Source organism: Gymnogyps californianus, chromosome 1, assembly GCF_018139145.2.
Source record: "Gymnogyps californianus isolate 813 chromosome 1, ASM1813914v2, whole genome shotgun sequence".
Taxonomy (NCBI): domain Eukaryota; kingdom Metazoa; phylum Chordata; class Aves; order Accipitriformes; family Cathartidae; genus Gymnogyps; species Gymnogyps californianus.
The window spans coordinates 134,676,656-134,698,712 of record NC_059471.1 but is presented as its reverse complement, the minus strand read 5'-3'; the positions used below and the strand labels follow the sequence as shown (position 1 = coordinate 134,698,712).

General features: G+C 45.6%; 1 protein-coding gene across 1 annotated transcript in view; it reads right to left on the bottom strand.

Annotated features, from left to right (window-relative positions):
• Positions 1-2,984: 2,984 nt before the first annotated feature.
• The window catches only part of LOC127016171 (alpha-2-macroglobulin-like protein 1), a 33,092-nt gene continuing 14,019 nt past the window's right edge, over positions 2,985-22,057 (bottom strand). The window contains exons 16-37 of the mRNA XM_050896552.1: positions 21,710-21,856; positions 20,346-20,519; positions 18,659-18,764; positions 17,990-18,098; positions 17,670-17,895; positions 17,339-17,465; positions 17,077-17,198; positions 16,852-16,903; positions 16,464-16,547; positions 15,691-15,867; positions 14,350-14,431; positions 14,096-14,252; positions 12,686-12,760; positions 11,755-11,908; positions 9,247-9,431; positions 8,619-8,834; positions 7,239-7,360; positions 6,385-6,475; positions 5,630-5,698; positions 5,274-5,376; positions 3,439-3,480; positions 2,985-3,010 (exon numbers count right to left, since the gene is read on the bottom strand). Of these exons, the coding sequence (XP_050752509.1) occupies positions 2,985-3,010; positions 3,439-3,480; positions 5,274-5,376; positions 5,630-5,698; positions 6,385-6,475; positions 7,239-7,360; positions 8,619-8,834; positions 9,247-9,431; positions 11,755-11,908; positions 12,686-12,760; positions 14,096-14,252; positions 14,350-14,431; positions 15,691-15,867; positions 16,464-16,547; positions 16,852-16,903; positions 17,077-17,198; positions 17,339-17,465; positions 17,670-17,895; positions 17,990-18,098; positions 18,659-18,764; positions 20,346-20,519; positions 21,710-21,856 (2,646 nt within the window). The remainder of the gene's footprint in view (positions 3,011-3,438; positions 3,481-5,273; positions 5,377-5,629; positions 5,699-6,384; positions 6,476-7,238; positions 7,361-8,618; positions 8,835-9,246; positions 9,432-11,754; positions 11,909-12,685; positions 12,761-14,095; positions 14,253-14,349; positions 14,432-15,690; positions 15,868-16,463; positions 16,548-16,851; positions 16,904-17,076; positions 17,199-17,338; positions 17,466-17,669; positions 17,896-17,989; positions 18,099-18,658; positions 18,765-20,345; positions 20,520-21,709; positions 21,857-22,057) is intronic.

Below are 22,057 nucleotides of genomic sequence, written 5' to 3'. Positions count from 1 at the left end.
GCAAACAAAAAAAGGGGACCGTTACAATTCAGAGGGAGATATGACAATGAAAAGGACACCAACTGCAGAAATGTACACTATGCATGAAAAGTTTCTTTGCCTAAAGGGGACATGGAGAAATACAGTGTAACAAATGAAGTAAGAGAAGACAAAAGCAGAATAGAAAACAAGAGGAAGAGTAAGCGGGGATCTTGCACAGATGGGAAAGATGCATAATACAGCAGACAGGAGGGTTAGGTGAACTAGGGAAAGACAGATTTGCCAGCCATTAAAGTGAAGAGAGAAGAAACATAGGAGTGGACAGAATGCTTGGGCAGGCAGAGAATTTTGGAAGAGGCAGGGACCTTTGGGGGAACAAAAGTTCTCGGGAGAAGCAGCTCTGACAGCAGTTTAGGCAGGCCACGTGGGCAGTGGGGACTGGGACTTGGGATCACAGTGTGGGCAGTGGAGGAGCAGGGCAGTGTGAAGGGGAAGTGGAGAACCAGGAATAGTTGCCCCTTGGCTGCATGTAGGGGTTGACAAGGAACTCTACTGGGCAGAGAAGAGAGTGTCCCAGGAGCAGGAGGTGGGCTGGAGCCTTCATGGGAGTGTTAGCAGGTCTCGGAGCAGGAGACACCCTGAGAGAGAGGATCTTTGTGCAGGTGACAGAGGGAAGGAGAAAATGAAGTATGTGAGAACGGGAGGGAAGGGATTGGGGGAAGTGGGGGTGCAGGGTGGTGGTGAAGGCACAGACACTAAGACCAGGCAGAGGTCTTAGGGCAGCTTGGCAACCAGTGTTGTGAAAGCAGGAGACTGGCCACATTAGCAGGGGGTGGGGGAAGCAGGGTCTTGCCTCGCCCCTGGGTTCCCCAACACCTAGAGCTCAGTCCCAATGTCCCTACTCACCCAAGAGGGCTCTGTCTCCCTTCCCCATCCTACATCCCCACACAGCCCACCTGACCCAAGTCCCCAACCTCCACCTCTCCTCCTCTCTCCTCATTTTCCCCCTCTGCTGCAGGATCCCCACTTCCAAGAGGGAGAGAGAGAGGGAGAGGAGTGGTTGGAGGAGGTTTGTTCCTGGGTCAGGGCTGGTTAGTTTTAGCCAGGTAAGGGGAATTTCCACTGTTGTGTGGGGTTTTTTTGTTGTTTGGTTTATATGGTGCTATTCAGAGCCCTAAAAGTATTATCAAGGTATGTCATATTCTTTCTCAGCCTGTGATGCTGCCATCACCCTCTTTCTCAGCCAGGGTACATAATGAGTTTTCGTCCTTTTTGGATTCCAGGGCTGTTTTCTCAGTAGATCAGGAGTTGGTGTGTGCAGAGGGAATTCACTCACACTGCAATTTTCAGGCACCAGCAGTAAAAGTAGTGGGCAAGCCCCCTACAAGGCAGAAGAGGTGAATTTGCAGGTACAGTCAGCCGCATACAGGATCGCAATATCTTTTTTCTGCTGTCTCCAGCTGAGTTCAGGTCCACAGCTGGACCAAACCTACAGGTGGGATGTGGATTGAAAGGTCTCTGCCTGCCTCTGCCACTCCTCCTAGCTAAACTGTGTCAGCCCCAAGGGCTCTTCTGCAGCTCCCGGTCTCTTTCAGACATGTAGGCCCTTTTTTCATCTTCCAGGCTCATGTCTCCTGGGCATCATTTGTTGCTCAGTCTGTGTCTTGAGGGAAGAGTGTCCTTTTCTAGCCTCAGCTCCAGGAATATGCCCATAGTGCAGGACCTATGACACCATTCGGGTACTACCCCAGTCCTGGTGCTACAAGATGGTGACACGCAGAAGTCATTTACACAAGTGTTAGTCTACCCTATATCCATAGTATATGCACATGATCTTAATCTGCTAGCTTTCTGAGGTTGTCTTAGCTAGCTGCTTGATCCCCTTCTGCAAGACAGGTATATAGAGGAAGCTGTAAAGACATCAATGCCCATTTGCCATGTCATCAGGAAGGTGAAACTGCCATAGCGGTAGGAAGATCATGGACAGTTCACTACATGGTAACATCTATTAATGTCTTCTATTTGCATTAAACTTCTACAGCAGCTTTAGCTTTGCACATCCTGCATGCACATAGAGTCCATCACTGCCTCATATTGCTATTTCTTTTTATGAAAGGTAACTGAATCAATAAAAGGAGATTACAAATGTTTGCTTCCAAAAAGGGAAGCACAAGCCATAAAAACACAGCCCCACAAACACATCCAGATCTAACCCTTCTTTTGTATGGCTTGGCAGACTTGCTTTTAAAGCCGTAGGCATTGAAAGAAAATCCTGGAGCCCTTTATCTAGTGGAACTGGGATCTGAAAGTGAGATCTCCAGGATCATGCCCTTTTTGAGTTTCTAAAATACTCCTGTTTGACATAAGAAATGGGAACAAACAAGAGGCCACACAACAGGTAGTGAATTTGGAGGGGATGTTATTGCAGTCTCATGACCTCCCTTCATAAGGCACTGTCATACAGTCCTTTTCTGTCTGGAAGAACTGGTGAAGTAGTTCTCCCTTAGCCTCCCCTTGCCTGTTCCTTCTCTTCAGTTGTGACAGAAAGATGATTCACAGGGCCATATAGTGAACCAGATCAGGGTCAAAAATGCCTTTTTTTTGCTTGGAGTTTGGTTGCAGACAAACTGTTGTGTTAACTCAATTCAGAAGGTAGCCCAGAGATGGGGCTTGGGGAGGAGAGGAAGATTTAAGCCACTATGGTGACCAAAAGCAAAGTATGTAACTATGACCTAAGTAATGTTTCTCTCTTTTTCAGGCATTAAAATCTGTGCAGACTTTGTCAACTGTCAAGTCACTGCCTTCTTTCCAGGTTCCACATACATACTTTATTTCACTTGATCCCAAACTACTGTGTATCAAGCCAGGTTTCACATAGAAACTTAGGGCATAGATCAAAGGAAATAGGGTGCATCCAATACAGCAGGGAAGAGGAGAGCCAGAGCAATAAAGTTTTCCTTATGGAAGCAGAAAACTCAGATTATTGGTTGCAGAGCCAGGGCATTCTAGTAGGAACCCTTCTTCAAGACATCTGTGGAAAGAAAGAGCAAGAAAAGGCAAAGTGCCTGATGAATTTTTAGGAAGCTATCTAAGGACTAAGAGATCTTAGGGGATGAGTTGCAACATCTTTTTGTCATTGACATAGGCATTTCCAGTTGCATTCAGATTTGGGATGCTGCAAGGACTGCACATGTGAGGGGTGTATGGAAATGGAATAAAAATAGAACCTTTTAACCTTCCATGGTATGCTCAAGCCTTTGTCTGCATTGAAATTATACCTGGACTAGAAACTGTGCCCACAACCAGTACAGTAGATCCCAATTCAACCTGCAGTCCAAGAAGGCTCTACAGCACATGATGGAATTAGATACAGAGCAGAGGTGGGCTGCTTTGCTTGCTTACCACCAGCCCTCTGCTCTGTTTCAGCTGTTCCCACCTCGGAAGCCTGTTAACACTAACCTGAACTGCAAGGGAAAACATATTCTCTTGCTGTGCGATCATCTGCAGAAACAAAAGAGAAATGGTGGTGAGCTGCAGAACTGCGTGGTAGGGTAATGCCAAGCTTCTTTCTCTTTAACACAACCATCCCACTACCTTAATTTTTTACTCTTCAGACTGTGAATGCAGGAACAGAAAAATGTCTACAGTGGGTCAGACCAACGATCTGTCTCCCCAACATGTCTCCCATACAGCTATAAAAGACCCTCTTACGCATCGTGATACCTTCTAATGCAAGGACATTTTTGTAAACAGAGAACCTTTCAGTAGTGTGTCCTGATAGCCTTGCTTTTTCACCAATAATCAGTATTTTCATGTCAGATAATTTTTGAATTGTATGTACTAAGCACAAAGATTCTTATACAGGATGGAGTAGCAAAGAGAGAGCATATTAGGTGACAATATTTAGCTCTGTAAAGGCTGGATCAAGAAATCTCCTCTTCTTGACATGGTGTGGAAGGGGGAACAAGAATGGAATTCAGTATACAACATGTAGGCCTCTGGTATACAACATGTAGGCCTCTGGTGCTGCTTTCTAAATCTCCAGTGGTAGTTTTTCCATTTTGTTCTCAAATTCTTTTTTAAAACTAATTCTTAATGTTCCATCTGCTGTTTTGGCTCATACTGAGTATGTAATAATCAGAGACTCAAAATGACTCCAAGATCTCTCTTCTGTGTGCTGATAGTTCATTTAGAGCTTTAAAGGGTAAGAAATTATTTTCCGATTATCCTCTGAGACATGGCAGCACCCAATGGATGGTAGGATTATTACACTATACATGAAAATCATAGAACTAAATTTTGCCTCCTAGTGGATCAAGGTGGCAGTATATAACACTGATTTTGAATAAATGCCTAAGTATTTTCAAGAGAGCTAAGGAGCTGGAGAAGACATGGTAAATTGACAGAGAAGCTTTCTTTCCCCATAGCTTGAAGCTACAGGAAGTCAAAAAACACAGTGATTTTGAACACATACACACCACAACATAATCATAGTGCCAGGCAGTCTCATCTCAAGAACAGAAAAGCAAGTGATTCTGCTACTTGAATGTAGAATTTTTGTGCAAGGAAATTCGTGGTTTAACCCCAGCTGGCAACTAAGCACCACGCACCCGCTCACTCGCTCCCCCCACCCAGTGGGATGGGGGAGAGAATCGAAAAAAAACCTCACAGGTTGAGATAAAGACAGTTTAATAGGGCAGAAAGGAAGGAAAAATGATAATGATAATAATAGTAATAATGATAATAATATGACAATAATAATACTAAAAGAATTAGACTATACAAAACAAGTGATGCACAATGCAATTGCTCACCACTTGCTGACCAATGCCTAGTTAGTTCCTGAGCAGCAATCCACCCCTCCCAGCCAACTCCTCCCAGTTTTTATACTGGGCATGACGTCACATGGTATGGAATATCCCTGTGGCCAGTTTGGGTCAGCTGTCCTGGCTGTGTCCCCTCCCAACTTCTTGTGCCCCTCCAGCCTTCTTGCTGGCTGGGCATGAAAAGCTGAAAAATCCTTGACTTAGTATAAACATGACTTTAGCAATAACTAAAAACATCAGTGTGTTATCAACATTATTTTCCTACTAAATCCAAAACACAGCACTATACCAGCTACTAGGAAGAAAATTAACTCTATCCTAGCTGAAACCAGGACAGAAACCCAAGCTTGGAGTTGCAGGAGGAAGTGCACTGGAATAAGGGAGATAAGGGAATAAGGGGCATAGACAGAACTGTGTCCCAGTGCGGGGTATAATAGTTACTCTTTGCCTATGTCAGTGAAATCTCACCTGGCTTATAGTAGTCATAGACATGCACTGTTGCCGCTTTCAGGTTCTGCACTTCAACATCTTGTTCCACTGAGATGTTAAGCTTCAGAGAAGTCTCATCCAGCTGGAGAGAAGAATAGAAGTGAGTAAAAATGCACTGGCCATCTCAAAGTCACCTATATACCAACTTTATTCCCTCTGCATCAGAGATTTCTTTCTCTGTCTTTCCAGGTTCTTCCATCCTCTTCCTCTTTTGCCAAAATTTTAGCCTGTGTGACCAGCCTAGAGATTTGTATTTCTGATCTCTGAGCATCCCAACACAAAGTACTGTAGTTGCTACTACTCGAATGGGCAGCTCCCTGTGGTCTTCCTCTTACCTCTTCCAAGTAGATTGTGACTTTGTCTGGTTTTATCTCTGTCTTTTTCACCAAGGGCATCTTTTCCAGCTGTATAGGAAGACAAGAGATGATCTTGGTTAGCATCAGCTCATTGGCATTCCCTGTTGTCTCACACCAAGTTTGGTATTTGTCAGTGAACCACTGCTGACTAAAGCACTTAGCCTAGTCAGGGGAAGGCCTGTGTTCCCCAGCTATAATGGCATTGAGATTGTTGGGAGCACACACACTTAGAAAAGATTTTTTTTGGATTTGGAACAAGTGTCCTTGAGCCGTGTTCCTGCTTTCAGCACTTGAAACAAAGGGAAAGATGGTCAGTAGGAGGCTATGATGGATCTTCCTGGCTACCTCCTGGAACACTGGAGCACGTCATTGAACAACTCTATGGGATTCAACACTGCTTTATGGAGTATCCCTACAAATGGCACTGGCAACAGCAAAGGGTCTCAATGCACCCCAGATGATTCTAACTAGGTGCTTTTCAGCTCCTCTCTAACCTTACTGCATATGTGATCCTCACTACTGAACATGAAAAACTGCACGATCAGTTCTGCAAGTGGGAAGTTGCCTTGTGAAATGGCCCACTATATCTGCACTTGCTTAGTTTAGTTAAGTTGTAGCAAGATAAACAGCTACCATTCTCCAGCAGTTCTTAGATGTTTGGATATTTCTGGCTGAGCTACATCTGGAAAACAGATTTTCACATCTTCAGGGAAGGCCAGAGGAAAAAGTCTTACTGCTTTCACAGAGCTCTTCACAGGACTGAACCCTGACAGCATCTCCATCTCCACCAAGGCCATATTACTGGTCTCACGGTCCCCTATGTAACTGAAAAAAAGGCAGGAGAGAAGCACATTAGATGTGGAGGGCATCACAGCATTTCTAGGAGATACTAATGAACAATTCCAAACTCTGGCCTGCTCTACAGTGATGTGAAAGCTCAGCAGCATGTCTAACTGATCGGAGAAAGGGACAAAAAATCGTCCTCATCTACTTGCTCAATATGGAGACAGATTGTGCAGCAAATGTGTTATGGTTAATCTTCATGCTGCCCTCTCCAACAGGTGGAAGTGATCTTTGATGTTACAAGTTGAGAGCAGCAATGTTGGTATTATTCTCTTTCAGGACAGTAGGGCATGGAGAATATGGACCAAGACAGTCATCCTAGACAGATGCAGGCAAGTGAAATATGGATAGGGACTGGAGTTTCTGCTGTCTGGTTACAGCAGAGGTTCACACTGCAGGAGAATGCACCTCAGGGCTGGTTCAGCCCAAGCTGCGAAGTGCCTCCCAAGGGGGGAGCTCTGGCTCTTGGGAACGCTGCCATTTCAGCTGCTAGTGCTCTGGGGGCTGCTGAGCTGCTCCATGCTGACTGAGATAGTTGCCATGGTTCTGCAAGCCACTGCCAGTGTGTTCCCATGCTTGTCCAGGCCTTAATCCTCATTTCACAATCTTTGGGATCTATGGAGAAGAAGAGAGACTTCCTCTGTGTCTTTGTCTCCACAGACAGGAGGTTTTTATGGGGTTCTGGTCATACTACTGGGGCTCCCACTTCTTTCCACTGAAGAAAGAGCCTCAAGGGATCTCATACCTGACAGACACATGGATGTCAAGCTGTTTCCTGACACCATCACGTTCTCTTGGTACTGTTTCCACATCCAGGACAAAGACCTCTTCTGTTTTTGGTGGTGGGGTGTTATAGTACAAAGTGGTCTGGTGGGGGAGAAAACATCTCTATGAAGTGCCCTGGAGCTTCCCTGTATGAGCTAAAGGACTACCTGTGCCTCCAGCTTTTAATGAATTGATAACCAGTGGCTAACACAGTTGGCCCCAGCTGTGCTTTCTGTTCAGACATGTGCTGTTTAGCACATAGCATCAGATACATCTGCCAAATGTAACCCTCAGCATGGAGGCTCAGCTATCTGTGATCCAAGGCCTCATTCAGTACAACATTGTCTCAGTTTTACTGAAAAAAAACATTGTGAAGGTGTGAGAAAGTACATCAGCTAAAACCTTGCCCACAAGGAGAAAGAAGTGTAGCTGTTAACTGTTGACACGATAATAGTTAGTAGTCTCAAGAGGAAAAATACTGACAAAACAAGTATAAAACCCGAAGGAAAGAAAGAAAGAGCAAAGAATCAGAAGAGGACAACTCAGCAAGAGGGATAATTACACTCCTCCAAAGAGCAGCATAGGCCAATCTTCCTCCACCTGCCTGGTGACTGACTGCCTGGTCAGCAGGTACTCATCAGATGTCTTATGCTTATTGACTATATTCAAGTGTAGCCAAGTAGTATGAGTCCTAGTTACCTCCTATATGCATTAACAATAAATAATTGTTGTGTCCTCTGTCTATACACTGCTTGCAGATTCTCTGTGAGCATCATAAGAGATGGCTGAACAGAAGTGACCCAGTGAGGGAGCTTTTCACAGGGAGTGACTTGAGTTCTTTGCTGCATGAACGGCTCATAAGCAGACCGCTATCAAAGCTGCCAGAAAAATAAGATGTACTCTCCTGATGGACCAGTTGTGTTGGTGTACTGGGATAAAAAGACCTTGGTCCTACATCACTCCTCATCTCTGCATGTGATAACAACCCAAAGAATATTATGTCAGAAGATATACAGTGCTCAGCTCCTGAAGCAGTGACATCAGCAACATATATTTGATATAGAAGCAGGTACTGTTCTGTATCTTATCACTCCTGACTTCAGATCTACTGATCTCTTAACAATGACATGACTCTGTAGCACGGGACAGCAAAGCTGAGACATTTCTGAAAAGATACCATAGATGGTTGCAATAAAACCATGTCAACAGACTATACCTGAGCTCCTTCAAGCTTGACATGATTCTGCCTAGAAAGCCAAATCCTACTCAGAATTTGAGGCTATAGTACCTGCTTAGAGCCAAATCTCACTTGAATAGTCAGTGGCAAAACCTGACAGCTCTGTTCCTTATATATACTCACCTGTACATAAACGCAGCCACTGCCAGTCGCCTGCACTGTGTACATCTCTGGGACTGCAAGGAGAGATGCCTGATGCAGGACCAACTTGTTGTTCTTGTGCACATGGAACTCCAATGGAGAAGCTTCCTTGCCTTTCACTGTCACCTTTACATCTCTGATCTCCTGAGGAATCAGGGCTGCATACTGAGCGAGGGCCTGCAGGCTAACAACTGTGTCCTGAAGGCAGAGAGAGTCACTTTGCTGTGTAGCCATGCAGTACAAGATCCAGCACACTAGGTCAAGTGCTGCAGGGAGAACCACACTCCTCATGGCCCTGATTCACACTCTGACACAAGCAGGGTCTGTGCCACTAAGTGCATAGGTAGGGTCTATGCCACAGGCAGCAGGATGACTTCTGTTACCTAGAAAGAGTGGCTTCTGAGCCCTGGGATTAGCAGTCCCAGGCCCTGGGTAATCCCAGTTACATCACACAGAAAAAGAGTTTGCCCATGGCATTCCCGTTCCCAAACAGGGCTCACGTATGCCTGTCTGCAAAGGATGGATCTAGAGTGACATGCACATGAGATGTGCACATCACCCCAGGCACAGTATCTCTCTCCTTCCCCCATGACTCTCCCCAGCTTGTTACCTGTGTGGAAGCAAATCCGCCAAAGGCATTTCTTTGTCCACTAAGCCAGTGCACAAGCTTGCTCACTGAGGCTTCATTGAGTGCCAAGTCTGGTTTGGAGACATGAGCCAAGAGGATGTAGGCTACTGTCTCAATCATAGAAGAAGAAGATTCTTCACTACTGGAATGTGATGTCAGGAGCTCTGCTGATGTGGGGAGAAACATGTGGAAGAGAAGAACAGTAGATCCCTATGAACATCAGCTTCTCCTGCCCTGGTACCCTTGGAGGACTGGCAGTTTCCTGTACACCATCAGAAATGCATGTGCCTTTCTGGGGCACCTCAGAGTGCAGAAGTCAATCTCTCCTGTTGTTTTTGTACTCTGAAGGGCCAGCCATCTATGATAGGCTCCATTTCTTCCTTTGAAAGCACAGAGAGATTGAGGCCCCAAATCCTCAACCAGTTCCTCTAGGAAACAGTTCCCCTAGAAACTTATTGACTCTGAACAGAGGCTTTTTGTTTAAAGTACAGTCCTACTCTTATTCAGCTCTGCATATATTCAAAGCTATGTACCCAAGCTACAGCATTTTTGCTGCTTCTGCATTTACCTAGGATAGTCTAACAGGGCTCCCTGTGCTGAAAACCTCTAGGACTCATTTCCAGTCAGTTGTATCTATTGTACAAGAATTGGTCACTCTTTGAGGGAGAATTGCTGGCAGGCTACTGAAGGAGCAAGACTACCCAACTTATTTTGTTGGCATCCTCACTATGCAGTGCATAGGCTAGGACAATTTAAGCTAGAGCTGGGCTCCCACCTGTGGTCCAAGCTCACAGGCACTGAATGCATCTGAGTCTGGTTGAATGTTTTGCTATAGTGATAGTAGAGGGCTAACCAAAATTCAGCTAAGAATTTCGCTTAATTGTGCCAGTGTTTCTGGCACATCTTCTGCAATGGTACAAATGTGAAAACCTGAAATATACTTTCAAATTCAAAGTCAGTTTTCAGAACAAACTTTCACTTTTGAAATAAGAATTACAAAATCATGTGTTTGCATAAAGCTAGCATAGAGACTTCAGAATTTAGCTCAGGGACTCTATGGACTGGTATTACTTCATTATGTTTATCACAATGGAAGGTTTTTGCATGAGGGATTTGTGATTTGTTACTTCCAAGGTGACATAAGCAGAACAATTTTTTCATGAGTGGTAGAAGGTGTCTTGGAGATGCAGCTACAGATGACCTACAAATTAACCTTGATTCTTTAGAAAGCATCAAACTCCTGTTTGAGATCCAACTGTAATCCTGTTAGTAAGGCTAACAGAATCCCAGCCACCAGGCCATGGAAGGTGTCTCTAGTCAGCAGAGGATAATCCTCTCGGGCAGAGATTCTCCGGCAGGCAAACTGGCTGCAGCTGGTGGCTGCAGTCACATCCTCAGACTCAGTAGGCAGAACACAGACACGTTTAAACATGTAGGACAACACCTTTCCTTCACTTACAACTCCATTGCTCTTGCCAAGTCATTGCTAACTATTATCAGTGGAAGCAAGAGCCAAAGAAAACTACCACTTGACCCATCAGCAGTTTGTAGTGCTCCATGCCCTATGGCCTTAAGGGGACATTTTCCAAAGTGCTTGGTGAGTTAGAAGCATCAGTCTGACTGGACATCAATGAGGATGTGCTCCAGTCACTTGTTCCATACGTACTATCTCAGAGGCAGCTCTGAAAATGTGGTGCACTCAGTGTGTGCAATTCTACTTCTTCCAGTTCGCCCACTAGCCACCCTGTGAAGCCAGCTGGGCAGCTTGAGTGGCTATGCAGTGAACTGCACTCTGCACTGGTAGCTGGTCAGGCTGAAAAATCCTCTCTCCCTTTTTTCTTCTGTGTTATTTTTCAATCCCCAATGTAGTTCACCATACTGCCAGATGAACAGATGTGGGGAGGAACTTACTTAAGCCAAATCAGGTAATATTGTTACCAACTGTTTAACCATACGCTTAGGTGCTTTGAAATCCCCACCTGGCATCCTCATTCAGGATAGAAGTCCAGTTTTTTCCAAGTTAAAGAGACAAAAAGAAGAACCAAGCTCAGCAGCACAGCAATAAAGATGCATCCACTCAAGGGCCCTGAGCTGAGTAGAGCAGCAATGGGGAAGCAGTCAAAAGGTTCGAATTCTGCAAGTAAATGCCCTAACCAGCAGCTGAATAGACATGATGAAGCAAGTTTCTTCTGCAAGATCTCTTGTACTATATATGAATTGCTGAAGAATGATGGGAGCACCACAACTCAAGTGAGTACTTTGACCACACAAATTAAGCATGGACCACCCCTGCTGCTTTTGATTAGAAATTGTTTCCTGGGTCTGACTAGAGGCTTTCACAGCTTCAATAGATTACCATTTTCTGACACAAAAGCCAATCTGAGAATAGTTAAATTTCCCAAACCACTGCAATTGAATCCTACCGATATCAGGCCTTAAACACAGTCATTATCTCTAGAACCCAAAGCCTTCTAAACAGCAACAACCTACCAGTTTCCTTCTCTAGCATATGCAGGAGCTGCGCTCTCATCTCCATGTCCTTGCTCAGTGTGAAGACATAAGCCATCAAGGCCTTGACATAAAGGCTTGTCTTATCAAGTGTTACATTCTTGAGGCAACGTAAGGCATTATCCAGCATGGTGTCCTGAGAAAGGAATTCAAATCCAATGAATTTCCTCTGACCACTTTTTGTTGTGAAAATCTATTCCCAACCCTCAAGCATCCCAGCTACATCCTTGATGTATGCCAGTGCTAGCATGTCTCTCAGGGATGTGGAATGTGAAGTACAGTGGACAAAGCATTACTCACTGTGGGTTGAAAACAAAGATGTGACTGGACATACCACTGAGATGGGGGATTGTTAATACACTGGAGAATCCAAGTGTAGGAAGTGTCTGGTAACACACTGGCTCAGAACTGTCAGACTGGCATGCTGTGGGTCTTGGCTTCCAATACGGTACTACGTTGTTTTCAGAACTGTACCAGTAAGGCTGGAATATCAGCCCATCGTAGCTTGAACAGTATACACTTGGCTTGAAGATTACTGCTTTTATTTCAGGTCTGAAGGAGGGGGGGGTTGCATACCTGAAAGGTGGTCTTTTTTTTCTCCTTTAGCTATATTGGTCAGTTTAATGAAAACTGTTACCTCTCCCTGCAAGCCCTGAGCCATTTTCAGAAACAATTGTTTCCACTGAGATCAGCTGGGAATGGCAGATGCTCTGCTTTGCTGCAAATCAGGCCATTTATATTAAGAACTCCTTACCAAGTTAAAAATTTCATCTTGAGCTTATTGTGTACAAAGGTGAGACATGACAGAACCTTTCACCAACTCAAGCTGGGTACTCCCTGAAACCACAGATCTGGGGAGGAATGAAGGGTGGAGCATGCTTCCAAGCCCTGCAAGAGGTCGGATGTGACTTACATTCTTCTCCAGATGGAGCTCCACGAGAGCAGCAGTGATATAGGCTGTTAACGAGATTGTATCGTCCACACCACCCTGCAAGTCACACAGACAAACATCAGAAAGGGACAAAACCAACCATTGCTTGTCTGTCATTGTATAGCCACTGAAACTGCCTATGGATGGCATATCTGAGAGAGCACAGTAGCGTGCCTCTGGGCATTCTTGGACAGGTGGGGACTGAAGGAAAGTGCTCCAGGCTCACTTACTGAATATCATGAAAGTCTGGTGTTGAGGGCAGTCTAAATATGTTACAACTGGCCACTTGAACAAAGTTTTTATGATGCAGGATTTGCATACAAGAAGCAATGCAAGTGTAAATACAATTCAGCTGATTGTGAGAAGCTACATGTTAATATGGGTAAACAGGCTCACAGGAGCCTCTTTTTCCATTAGAGGACATTAATTCTTGGGGAAGTTCTGCTTGCGTCCTCAGACATGAGACAAGACTACATGTAAAATGAGGGGGGAAATTTGGGCTGAGATGCTGAGAAGCATTGTTCACACTGAATAGCAGAAACCTTGAAGTGTACGGCACGGGAGGGATGGGCACAAAACTTATTACAAAAAGTTCTGTTCAAATAGAAAGCCCAAGCTGAGAAATTAATGAAAGTCAGACAAGGATGAACAGTCTACATGTACAGTCTGGTTTTATTTTGTACTGCATCCAAATTTTAAGGAAAAAAGTGTAACCCTTTGCTTTGCAAAAATAACAGCCTGTTTTCTTTCATAAACCTGCCTTGTATCTAATATAGGCGACGTTGCAATCTGACCAGTCTGGATTATTCTTACCTTTACAAAGACAATGAACCCAAGTATTGCCATACTGCACGCACACTGTTTGGTACCTGAGCACTAGGGCACGTTCACCAAGAGTTTGGTGCATTTCTAGCTACACTGCAGGGATCGTTTTGGGGATGCCAGGCTCCAGAAGTCATACTTTTTGGGGTGTGGAGGGACAACTGTGTCTTCAGATAATCCCATATTAGAGCACATAGTCAGGCCTATCTGGAGAGTATTCTGTGTCATAAGGCATAAGAAGAGAAAGAATCCAGCCAGGGCATTCTAGACAAGCACTAAAATATAAAAATACTTCTCCCTGTGCCCTTGAAGTGCCTTGGCACAATTAGCCATGGTGCCTTTTGGCTAGAGTAAAAATGAAGAAAGCCTAGCAGAAATTAAAACCTCACATAGAGGAAATACCTGCTGTTTTAGGCCACACTTTTTCATTCTGCTCTAGGAAGCTGCCTTGGCTGTGCTAGGCCATGGGGACATCATTGCTTTGTGCTACTGTGCACAGTGGAAGAGCCTGGGGAAGCAACCCTGTGCCCCACATTGTGTTCCTCCCGCTCCCATGTCTGGCAGCCATACCTTCAAGTCATTGTTGAAGAGCTTCCCCACACTCTGGAAGCAGCCACTGGGCAGCTGGTGCTTCTGCAGCCAGAGCAGAGCGCTGTGCACATGATCCTTATTGATGTAAATGTGAGAGCTGGCTTGTCCAAAGGACCTGGCTACAAAAGCTGTCAGCCTGTGGGCAGAGCACAAAGGAATCTCATGTCACAGCCAGGAGCTGAACTAGCAAAGACAATAGGTTTGGGATGACAGTACCAACTCTGGTCACTCACCATGTGTTGCCCTGATTGTCAGCTTTCCCAAAGGCGCTGTAGGAGCCATCATCATGTTTGTAGAGCAGCTGACGCTGGTAACCTATGAAGACAGGTGCCAGGACACAACTCTCAGTGTGAGGGTCTGTAGCATCTCAAACTGTATCCTTGCTGTGGGAAGAAGGCTTCACAGCAAGAGACTTCACCAGGTCTGACAGTCAGAGACATTGAGGCAAACCTACCTCACCACAATTCCCCGTGCATCCCACAGCATCAGCATGACAAGAAGCAGTTGCACAGCATCACTGAAGTGCGCCATGCAGCTGCTCTGCGTTACTAGAGCTGTTACGTGCAAGTACTGTGGGTATCATCTGCCCTGCTGGTTTGCAGAACGGTGGCATACTCAGCCACCTCATGTCTCCCCATGCCCCAGGGAACCCTCATGGGCACCTTGCTGTGAATAAAAAGAGCTGTAGGAGTGAGGAGGAAAGCTTTTCCTAGAGGGGACCAATATGAAACCCTGTTTGTTTTTCAGCACTTCTGCTAGCCCTGTTGGGACTCAAGAAAGCACTTTTCATGGGACGTACAGAAAGCGACAAGGCCATGCCTTTAAGCTCTGAGGGCAGAACACTGTCTGCATCTGTTTGCTCTTCCTCCACCCTCCACACGGCCTCATTGTTTACCCTCCACCTTGCCTCTCTGCTGCTGCCATTTTCTTGGGTAGGCCCCCGTCTCCCAGATATCTGTCCCAACTCGCAGTACAAGAGAGAAAGGAGGAAGGAGAGGCAGTAAAATCCTATCCATGGGAGGCTGCTGAGCTTGCAGCGTAGCAGGATAAGGAGACCGGCAGGCTGAAATGTGAGGCACATTGTAAAATGAGACACAGACACTGGCACTGTATTAAATTCAGATTATATTGGACAGAGCTGACATGCCCCCACAATATGTGTCCTAAAACATGGGGAAACACTAAGCTACCAAACTCTACCTATCCCCAAAGGCCGCTCTTTTTTCCAGTTAATAGCAGCTAATGCCCTGTTTCCACAAGGGACTTCCATCTGCCTTGGACTGATAAGGGAACAAACCACAGGCATCACATAATGATGGAAATCATTAATTAGCCACGCCCTTCTCAAAAAGGTAGGCTTAGTACCTCAATAACAGGCAGAGACAGAAGTCCTGCTTCTTCAGAAACGCTTTTCCTTCCATGAGACATTTCCCTTATTCTCTGTGATACTTCCTTTGTCACAGCTCTGGCAGTGCTCACACTCCTGCCCTGCACCTCCCCACCAGAACAGGGCCCCACATTCTTGATTTATAGCACCTTTGTTTTGCAGCAGAAGTAAGAAGGACAATGTTTACCTGTTCTCAGGAATTTCAGTGCTTTATCTTCAATTTCTGGGTCCAGTTGTTTACTCTTATTCAAGTACTGGAGTATGAAGATGTTTGGTGCAAACTGAATCATGTTCTGTTCACCACAGCCAAAGGGCAACTCTAGCAGCTGGTCTAAATTTTGAAGTGCTGGGCCCATGATGTCCCCTTAAGTTTGAGGTGGAGGGGAGGAGAAAGGAAAAGCACAGACATTCAGCAGTATGAAATGAAGGGACTGCTGCCTTCTCTAAACTCTACTGTGATCCTGGAAAAGAGCCAGCCCCTCACTGAATGGAGATGATTAAGATTTCTGCTGACTCCTCCTAGATTAGGCCAGCACAGAAAGGGAAGACATCATGGTTCTGGGAGGAGGGAGGGAATGTGAAGCTTGAAGGGATCTGAAGAAAAGTGAAGAGAGCTGTCATTCCTGAGTGGGTATCAAGGAGGGAAAAGAATTACAGAGGCAAACTAGGTGGAAATCTGCAGGGATGGTTTTGGTTCACTTAGGTGGATGGCAGTGACAGATGTCAGAGGAGATATACCCTGTTTTCTGCCTTCTCCTCCAGCCACTTGGGGATCACCCAGGATCATTCCTTATGAGAGGAATAAATATTGAAAAAGATTACTTGATCCACATTTCTGAGGCCAACATCACACCCCTTACAGTTTATCTCATGGGGAACTGGGTCGATGCATCATTAAGGCCAAAGCATTGTGCAAGCTTTTCCCACTGGGGACCCAAGAGCAGGGAAAGCCTTTCTCACCAATCACAGAGAAAGTGGCTCGGCCAGATCCCTCCAGCATTTCTGCAGGCAGAGTCAGGGAGAACTCTTCAGAGACAGTGTTATCTGAGGAAGGCAGAACCCAGAAATTTATCCCATGGAAGAAGTATCACACACAAGTATAACATCCCAAGGAGACCCAGGTGAGGCTCAGTGTGACATTGAGTCACAGCAGCTGAGACTTGCAAACAAACACCTCAATACAGGAAACTTTTCCAGGTAGAAGACAGAGATGGACAAACCAGGCAGGGATGGTGCCACCAGCGCTTGCTCTCTGACAAATTCCCCCCACCTCTGGGTATTTGCAGTAGCCCTGTCCCTTCCATCCTGCTCTCATGATCAATAGCAGTCAAGGATTTTTGTCCCATACCTGCAGCACAGAGAAAGGCGTTTTGGGTCTTCTCCTGTAGGACACCTCCTGGCTGCAGATGGAGAAAGAGTAGTTCAGATAGGGAAGGCAGGAAAGGAAGTCACCATGCCTCAGCAGGCCTTGCTTCCAAGAAGAAAGGGCTAAACTTCCTCTAAGCATCTTGCTAACTGCCTCAGGGGATGACCCACTGTCCTCAGGTGTTCTCCACCCTGAGGTATGACTAACCTTCACAAGCAGAGGTTTTATCACTGTGTCTCTGTCTCCTTGCAAAGGTGTCACTGCAATCCTGTTATCACACAGATCATGTGAATCTTCGGCTACACTGCTCACAGTGACGTTCACTTTGCCTGTAGGGAGCACAGGGGCACATTGCTGAGCGCTTCCTGCAGACAGCTGTATGCACGAGCATCAGGACCAGACATGCAGAGGCTGACAAATTCTACCCCTCCTCCCGCTAGCTGCCACATATCCCTCTGCTCAGCCTCACCCAGCCTGGTGGCTGTCACGTTCCACACGAAGGTTTTTGCTTCGTTGGCACAGAGGCAGCTAGTGAACTGGCAGCCTGGACAGGCATCCACCTTTAGTTCTGGGGTCTCTGTGAGGGTGATGCGCACCTGAGCGTGGTGGGGCGTACAAGCACACATTGGCATAGTGTTAGTAACAGGCAGTGCACAAAGGAGCAAACATGAAGTCATGAAGTGCAAGGCTGTGCTTTGTGGCTCTGATGCCAGTATCTAGGGCTCCTGAGAAGCTCATAGCTTGCCTTTGGGCTCAAGTTATTGCTCTGACAGAGGCCATGTAAGTCGGGGAATACTCACCTGGATACAGTCCTTAAGGTAGTTGAAGACAGTGGCTTTTAGGCTGAAAGTCTCTCCTTGGATCACAGAGTATGGCAGTGACAGATCCACAAAGAAAGGCTGGAAGACCCTAAGAGTGGTCAGAGGCGAGAACCCAAAGCCAGTATCAGCAACACAGAAGGTGTTGGCATTCCATTCTGTGATGGTGTCAGGTACAGCAACTTGGAGAGACACTTGCCCATTGTCCCTACAGCAGGAAGAGAGAGAGGAGAACTTGCTCAGAAGCAGTCAGAAGTCTCCAGGGGTCTCTCTTTGGAAGGAAGGTAGAGGCTGTTACCAACCCGATGGAGACCAAATCCCAAATCCAGGTCTCTGGGAAAAGTGTCCGTGGTTTTGGCTTCTTCTTGTCATCAGAGAGAAGTGCAGAACCACCATGGCCGACATGACTGTCTGCCAGAAAGCAAGTGATACCTCAGAAAACAGCGTATATGTAGCTACAGGTGAAATTAGTTCTTCATTCACAGGCAATCTAACACAAACCGTAAATGCATTGTGACACAGAACAAGAGTGGACAGGGTTGGCGTTTCAGTGAGAATCTGACACAGTGTGTGTATCTTTGGGGAACACAGCTTTAGGGAGACAGAGCTGGATGGAGTTTAGCCTGAGGCTCAGTCTGACAGATCCAGCAAGTTTGGTCTGGATCCAGGGGGAGACAGCATGCTCAAATGGAGTTGCACTCTTTTAAATAATCTGTGAAAGTGCTGGTGGAGAGCATACTACATTTTCTGTGAAAAGCGCAGAACACAGGGACAGCCAATAAAGCACAGAGATTTGAGCTTTTATCTGTGATTTATAAATCAGGTCCACTGAACTGGACACAAGCTTTGTTCCTCTCATACACAAACAAGAAACACAGCAGGATGGAAGTCAGCCATCTCAGCTGCAGGCTGGCCAGAACTGGGAGAGGAGAGCCCCTTCAGTCAAGGAGATGGACATGTCTGTTCCTTACCAACAACATTGTCTTTTTCAGCATACATCTTTTTCTCAAAGTCTGGTCGCATACAGGAAACTGGTTTCTTGATTCTAGTATTGGTTAATATTTTCATGCGCAATTTCTGAGAAAACAGTGAAGAGAGTAAATCAATGATAAATAAAAGGGAACAAGGAATGCTGAAAATATCTCATGATAGCAGGTATCATAAGGGGGCTGGTGGTAGCTGAAACACTTAAAATGCTGCTTGTTTATATACATACACATAGACTTACAGGCTCAGACTCTGGGCAGTGCATGAGGAATGGCAACCAGCTTCTGAGGAATACTGGTGCCAATTATTACTTCTCATAAAAGTAAATTTCAACAAGATCTGTCCTTCATATGCCTGACCCTAACAATGAGCCAGAGTCAAATGCCATATATCCCGTGAAAAAACTTAAGAGAAAAAAATTCTAAGCTTTAAATCTCTGCACAATTTTAGAATGGAAAGATCTGACTGGTTGTTCGTGCTCAACCGCTCTTACACAAGTTAGTACCAGTCCTGGCTTAGAAAACTGATGGGGAACTCGGTCACAACTTAGTATGGATTCTGCTTTTGTCTGAATGAGACTCAGACTCTCAGGGCCTGTGCTTCACAAGGTGGAAATATTGGATTGAATGCACCCTGATGTGCATGGACTGAGAAGAAGACATCATCACACTGAAAGAACGCATTTGATCCTGTGAGCAATCCTTGCTTTGATGTAATGGTCTGCAAGTCACTGAGAAATCTTCTACTTTCTTGAAGTGCCAAAACGCTTCATGGAGAGTATGGGCCCTCACCCCTTCTGGGGAGGCTGTACATGCCTGTGGACTTAGTCATATGCTACAGGATAGTCATCTGTTACAGGATCACTAATAAATGAGATATAGTGGGATCTCCTTTAACTAGCATCCGGCATAGTCTAGGAGTAAGCATCTAGAAGACAGCACAGTACCATGCCTTTGGGGGGGAATCAGTCTGTATTTGTAAGGTAGAGTTCTGTCAGCCTGAGAAGCCCATGCAACTCAGACTCCATGTGGGGTTGTTTTCAGTGTATTGTTACCCTCTTCTCCTATTTTAAGGTGCTTTTACTTGCATATATTTCTTTAAACACCTTTCTGTCAGAAGCAGCATTTCTTGGGTGTCAATTAACAGACATGTTGTTCATCTTTTTCTGGCTATTGTGCTTGTTAGCGGATTAGCTTATTTTGTCATTTGTCTTGACAGTTAGCTATAAAGCCAAATCGTGAAGGTCTTCTTTTTATTAAAACTGCTTTGAGGAGAAGTAAGAAGACACTCAATGAAACACAGAGTAAGGAAGTTTGCAAATAAAATAATAGCCAGGCAGCGATCGGTCAAAATATGGTGAGGTGCTCAGGTCTTACTGGGATATTCTTGCCACTCCTCTTTTGTAGATATGGTAGCCTAAACTAAGTTTGTTCATTTTTACACTGTCTTTCTCTAATCATAGTGGTTTGCACTATGCTTACTCATAAGTTTCATCTTTCCCCATAGTCCTCAAATGAGTGTGGCTACACTGAAGATCAAGGCACAGATGACATGTAGCAATGAAAGTCAGGGCAGCTGAAGTTTGCTAAGAGTAAATTCTTGTAGGCATTCAGGATGGCATACTGGCAACTGCTGGCTCAGGAAAAGTTTAGTGGAAGTGTAGACACTCACCTTAAACAGATTAAAGACATCAGCGTCACTTTGGTACCATGGTGCTCCCATCCAAGTCTTTTTATGGAGACTGGGCTGCTGGGGCAGACAAGGGTATGCCTCAAAGTCTTCCAAGTGATAAGGGAATCCTCGTCCTCCAATTGTAAAGCTGTCATCAAAGACCTTCTCACACAGCTGCAATGGAAAAACAGAGGTCTTCATAAGGAACTGGCCAACAAGCATGTGTATGGGTCAAATATTTGGATTGTAGCCTTCTATTATACTTTGTAAAGCTTTGCAGTTGAGGAAGTTGGCATTGGCCCAGCTTATACTAAAGGACATGAGGCCCAAGGAGAGGATGTAGGCAAGTAGCATTTAGTCTGCAGATTTTCACCTCTGATAGTTCAAGCCTTTTAACTCTAGGATGCAAGATTGGGATAAAAACGCATGATTCAGTTTGAGCACAAGGCATTGGCACATCTGACTTACATATGTAATCATTACTGCTTTATATACCTGTTAGTAGACGATGCAAGTGCTCTGTGCTAGAACAGCATTCCTGTAAAATGAAACACCAGATCACACTGTAGGTCCTACCTACAGGTGCAGCAAATCCCCCCGGATTTGGTGAGGCTTCTTTGTAACAGTCTGGCCTGCTATAACTTAACTTACAACTTTGCATGAGGCATATACATGTGTATTGTCTCTGGTATACATTGTGGAATTACGTTAGGATTTTCAATTCTTGCAGTATTTTTGTTCTAAGTCTTAAATTCATTCCTCTGAAACACACAGCTGCTTTGAGTTAAGTTCCTTCAACCCTTCTAGATTCTCAGAATGCACCTGGGTGCCGACAAAATCCTAACCACTTTTCACCAGCCACTGTGTGTGCTGGGTGCTGTCCCCTAGCTACTGTTTTCTAAAGAACTGCTCAGGTGCTCATGGTTATATGGTTATAATTCAGTGATGTTTGGGGCAGAGAGATAGGAGAACCCTACTGGGCAAAATTCCATTTCAAAGGTTTAGCCTCACTGCCTGCTGGAAGATGGAAGAGCAGAGAGACAGGTGGATGTGAGGAAAGCTGCTAAGCACTCTCCCTCCAAGCAGAAAGCACCAACATCTCTTTGAAGCTGCTCTTCCTGCCTACCCCTGTGGTGCCGCGCAGCATCCACCACTGTCCAGGCAGAAGCCCACAGTGCAGGGCTGATGCACGAGGAACAGGATCACCACATAACTGCTCAGAAGAGGCTGAGGAGGGGGAATGCCAGGGCAGCCACCTAACACTGCAGCTGTGTCCTGGGATGGACTATGGGCTTCCTCCCGCCAATGCATGGAGACAGAAGGCAGGCAGACACTAGGGCCTTAGTACGGCAGGCTGCACTCACTGTGTTTGCTGTCAGGGTATTGTTCTCCTTCAGGAGCACACTCTTGTCAACAGCTTGGACAGAGCACAAGGACCCTGGAGCAGCCTTGAGGTCCAGACTGACTTTTGATCCAGGGACTTCCTCCTTGTGTGAGAAGTCCAGTGCCACCTGCAAAAGAAGACAGGGTCAGGGATCTTAGCATTGGAGAGTGGGACCCTGTGACTCTTAGATGTCTGGGCAGCAGAGGGAAAGACAGAGAATAAGGTAGAGAAAGGGGCTGAGATGCTTAGACAGGCCGTCCTGGAAACCCATTGGGAAGGTTACAGGGGCTACAGTGCATACAGCCCAGCCAGAATTCCCCTACCACCA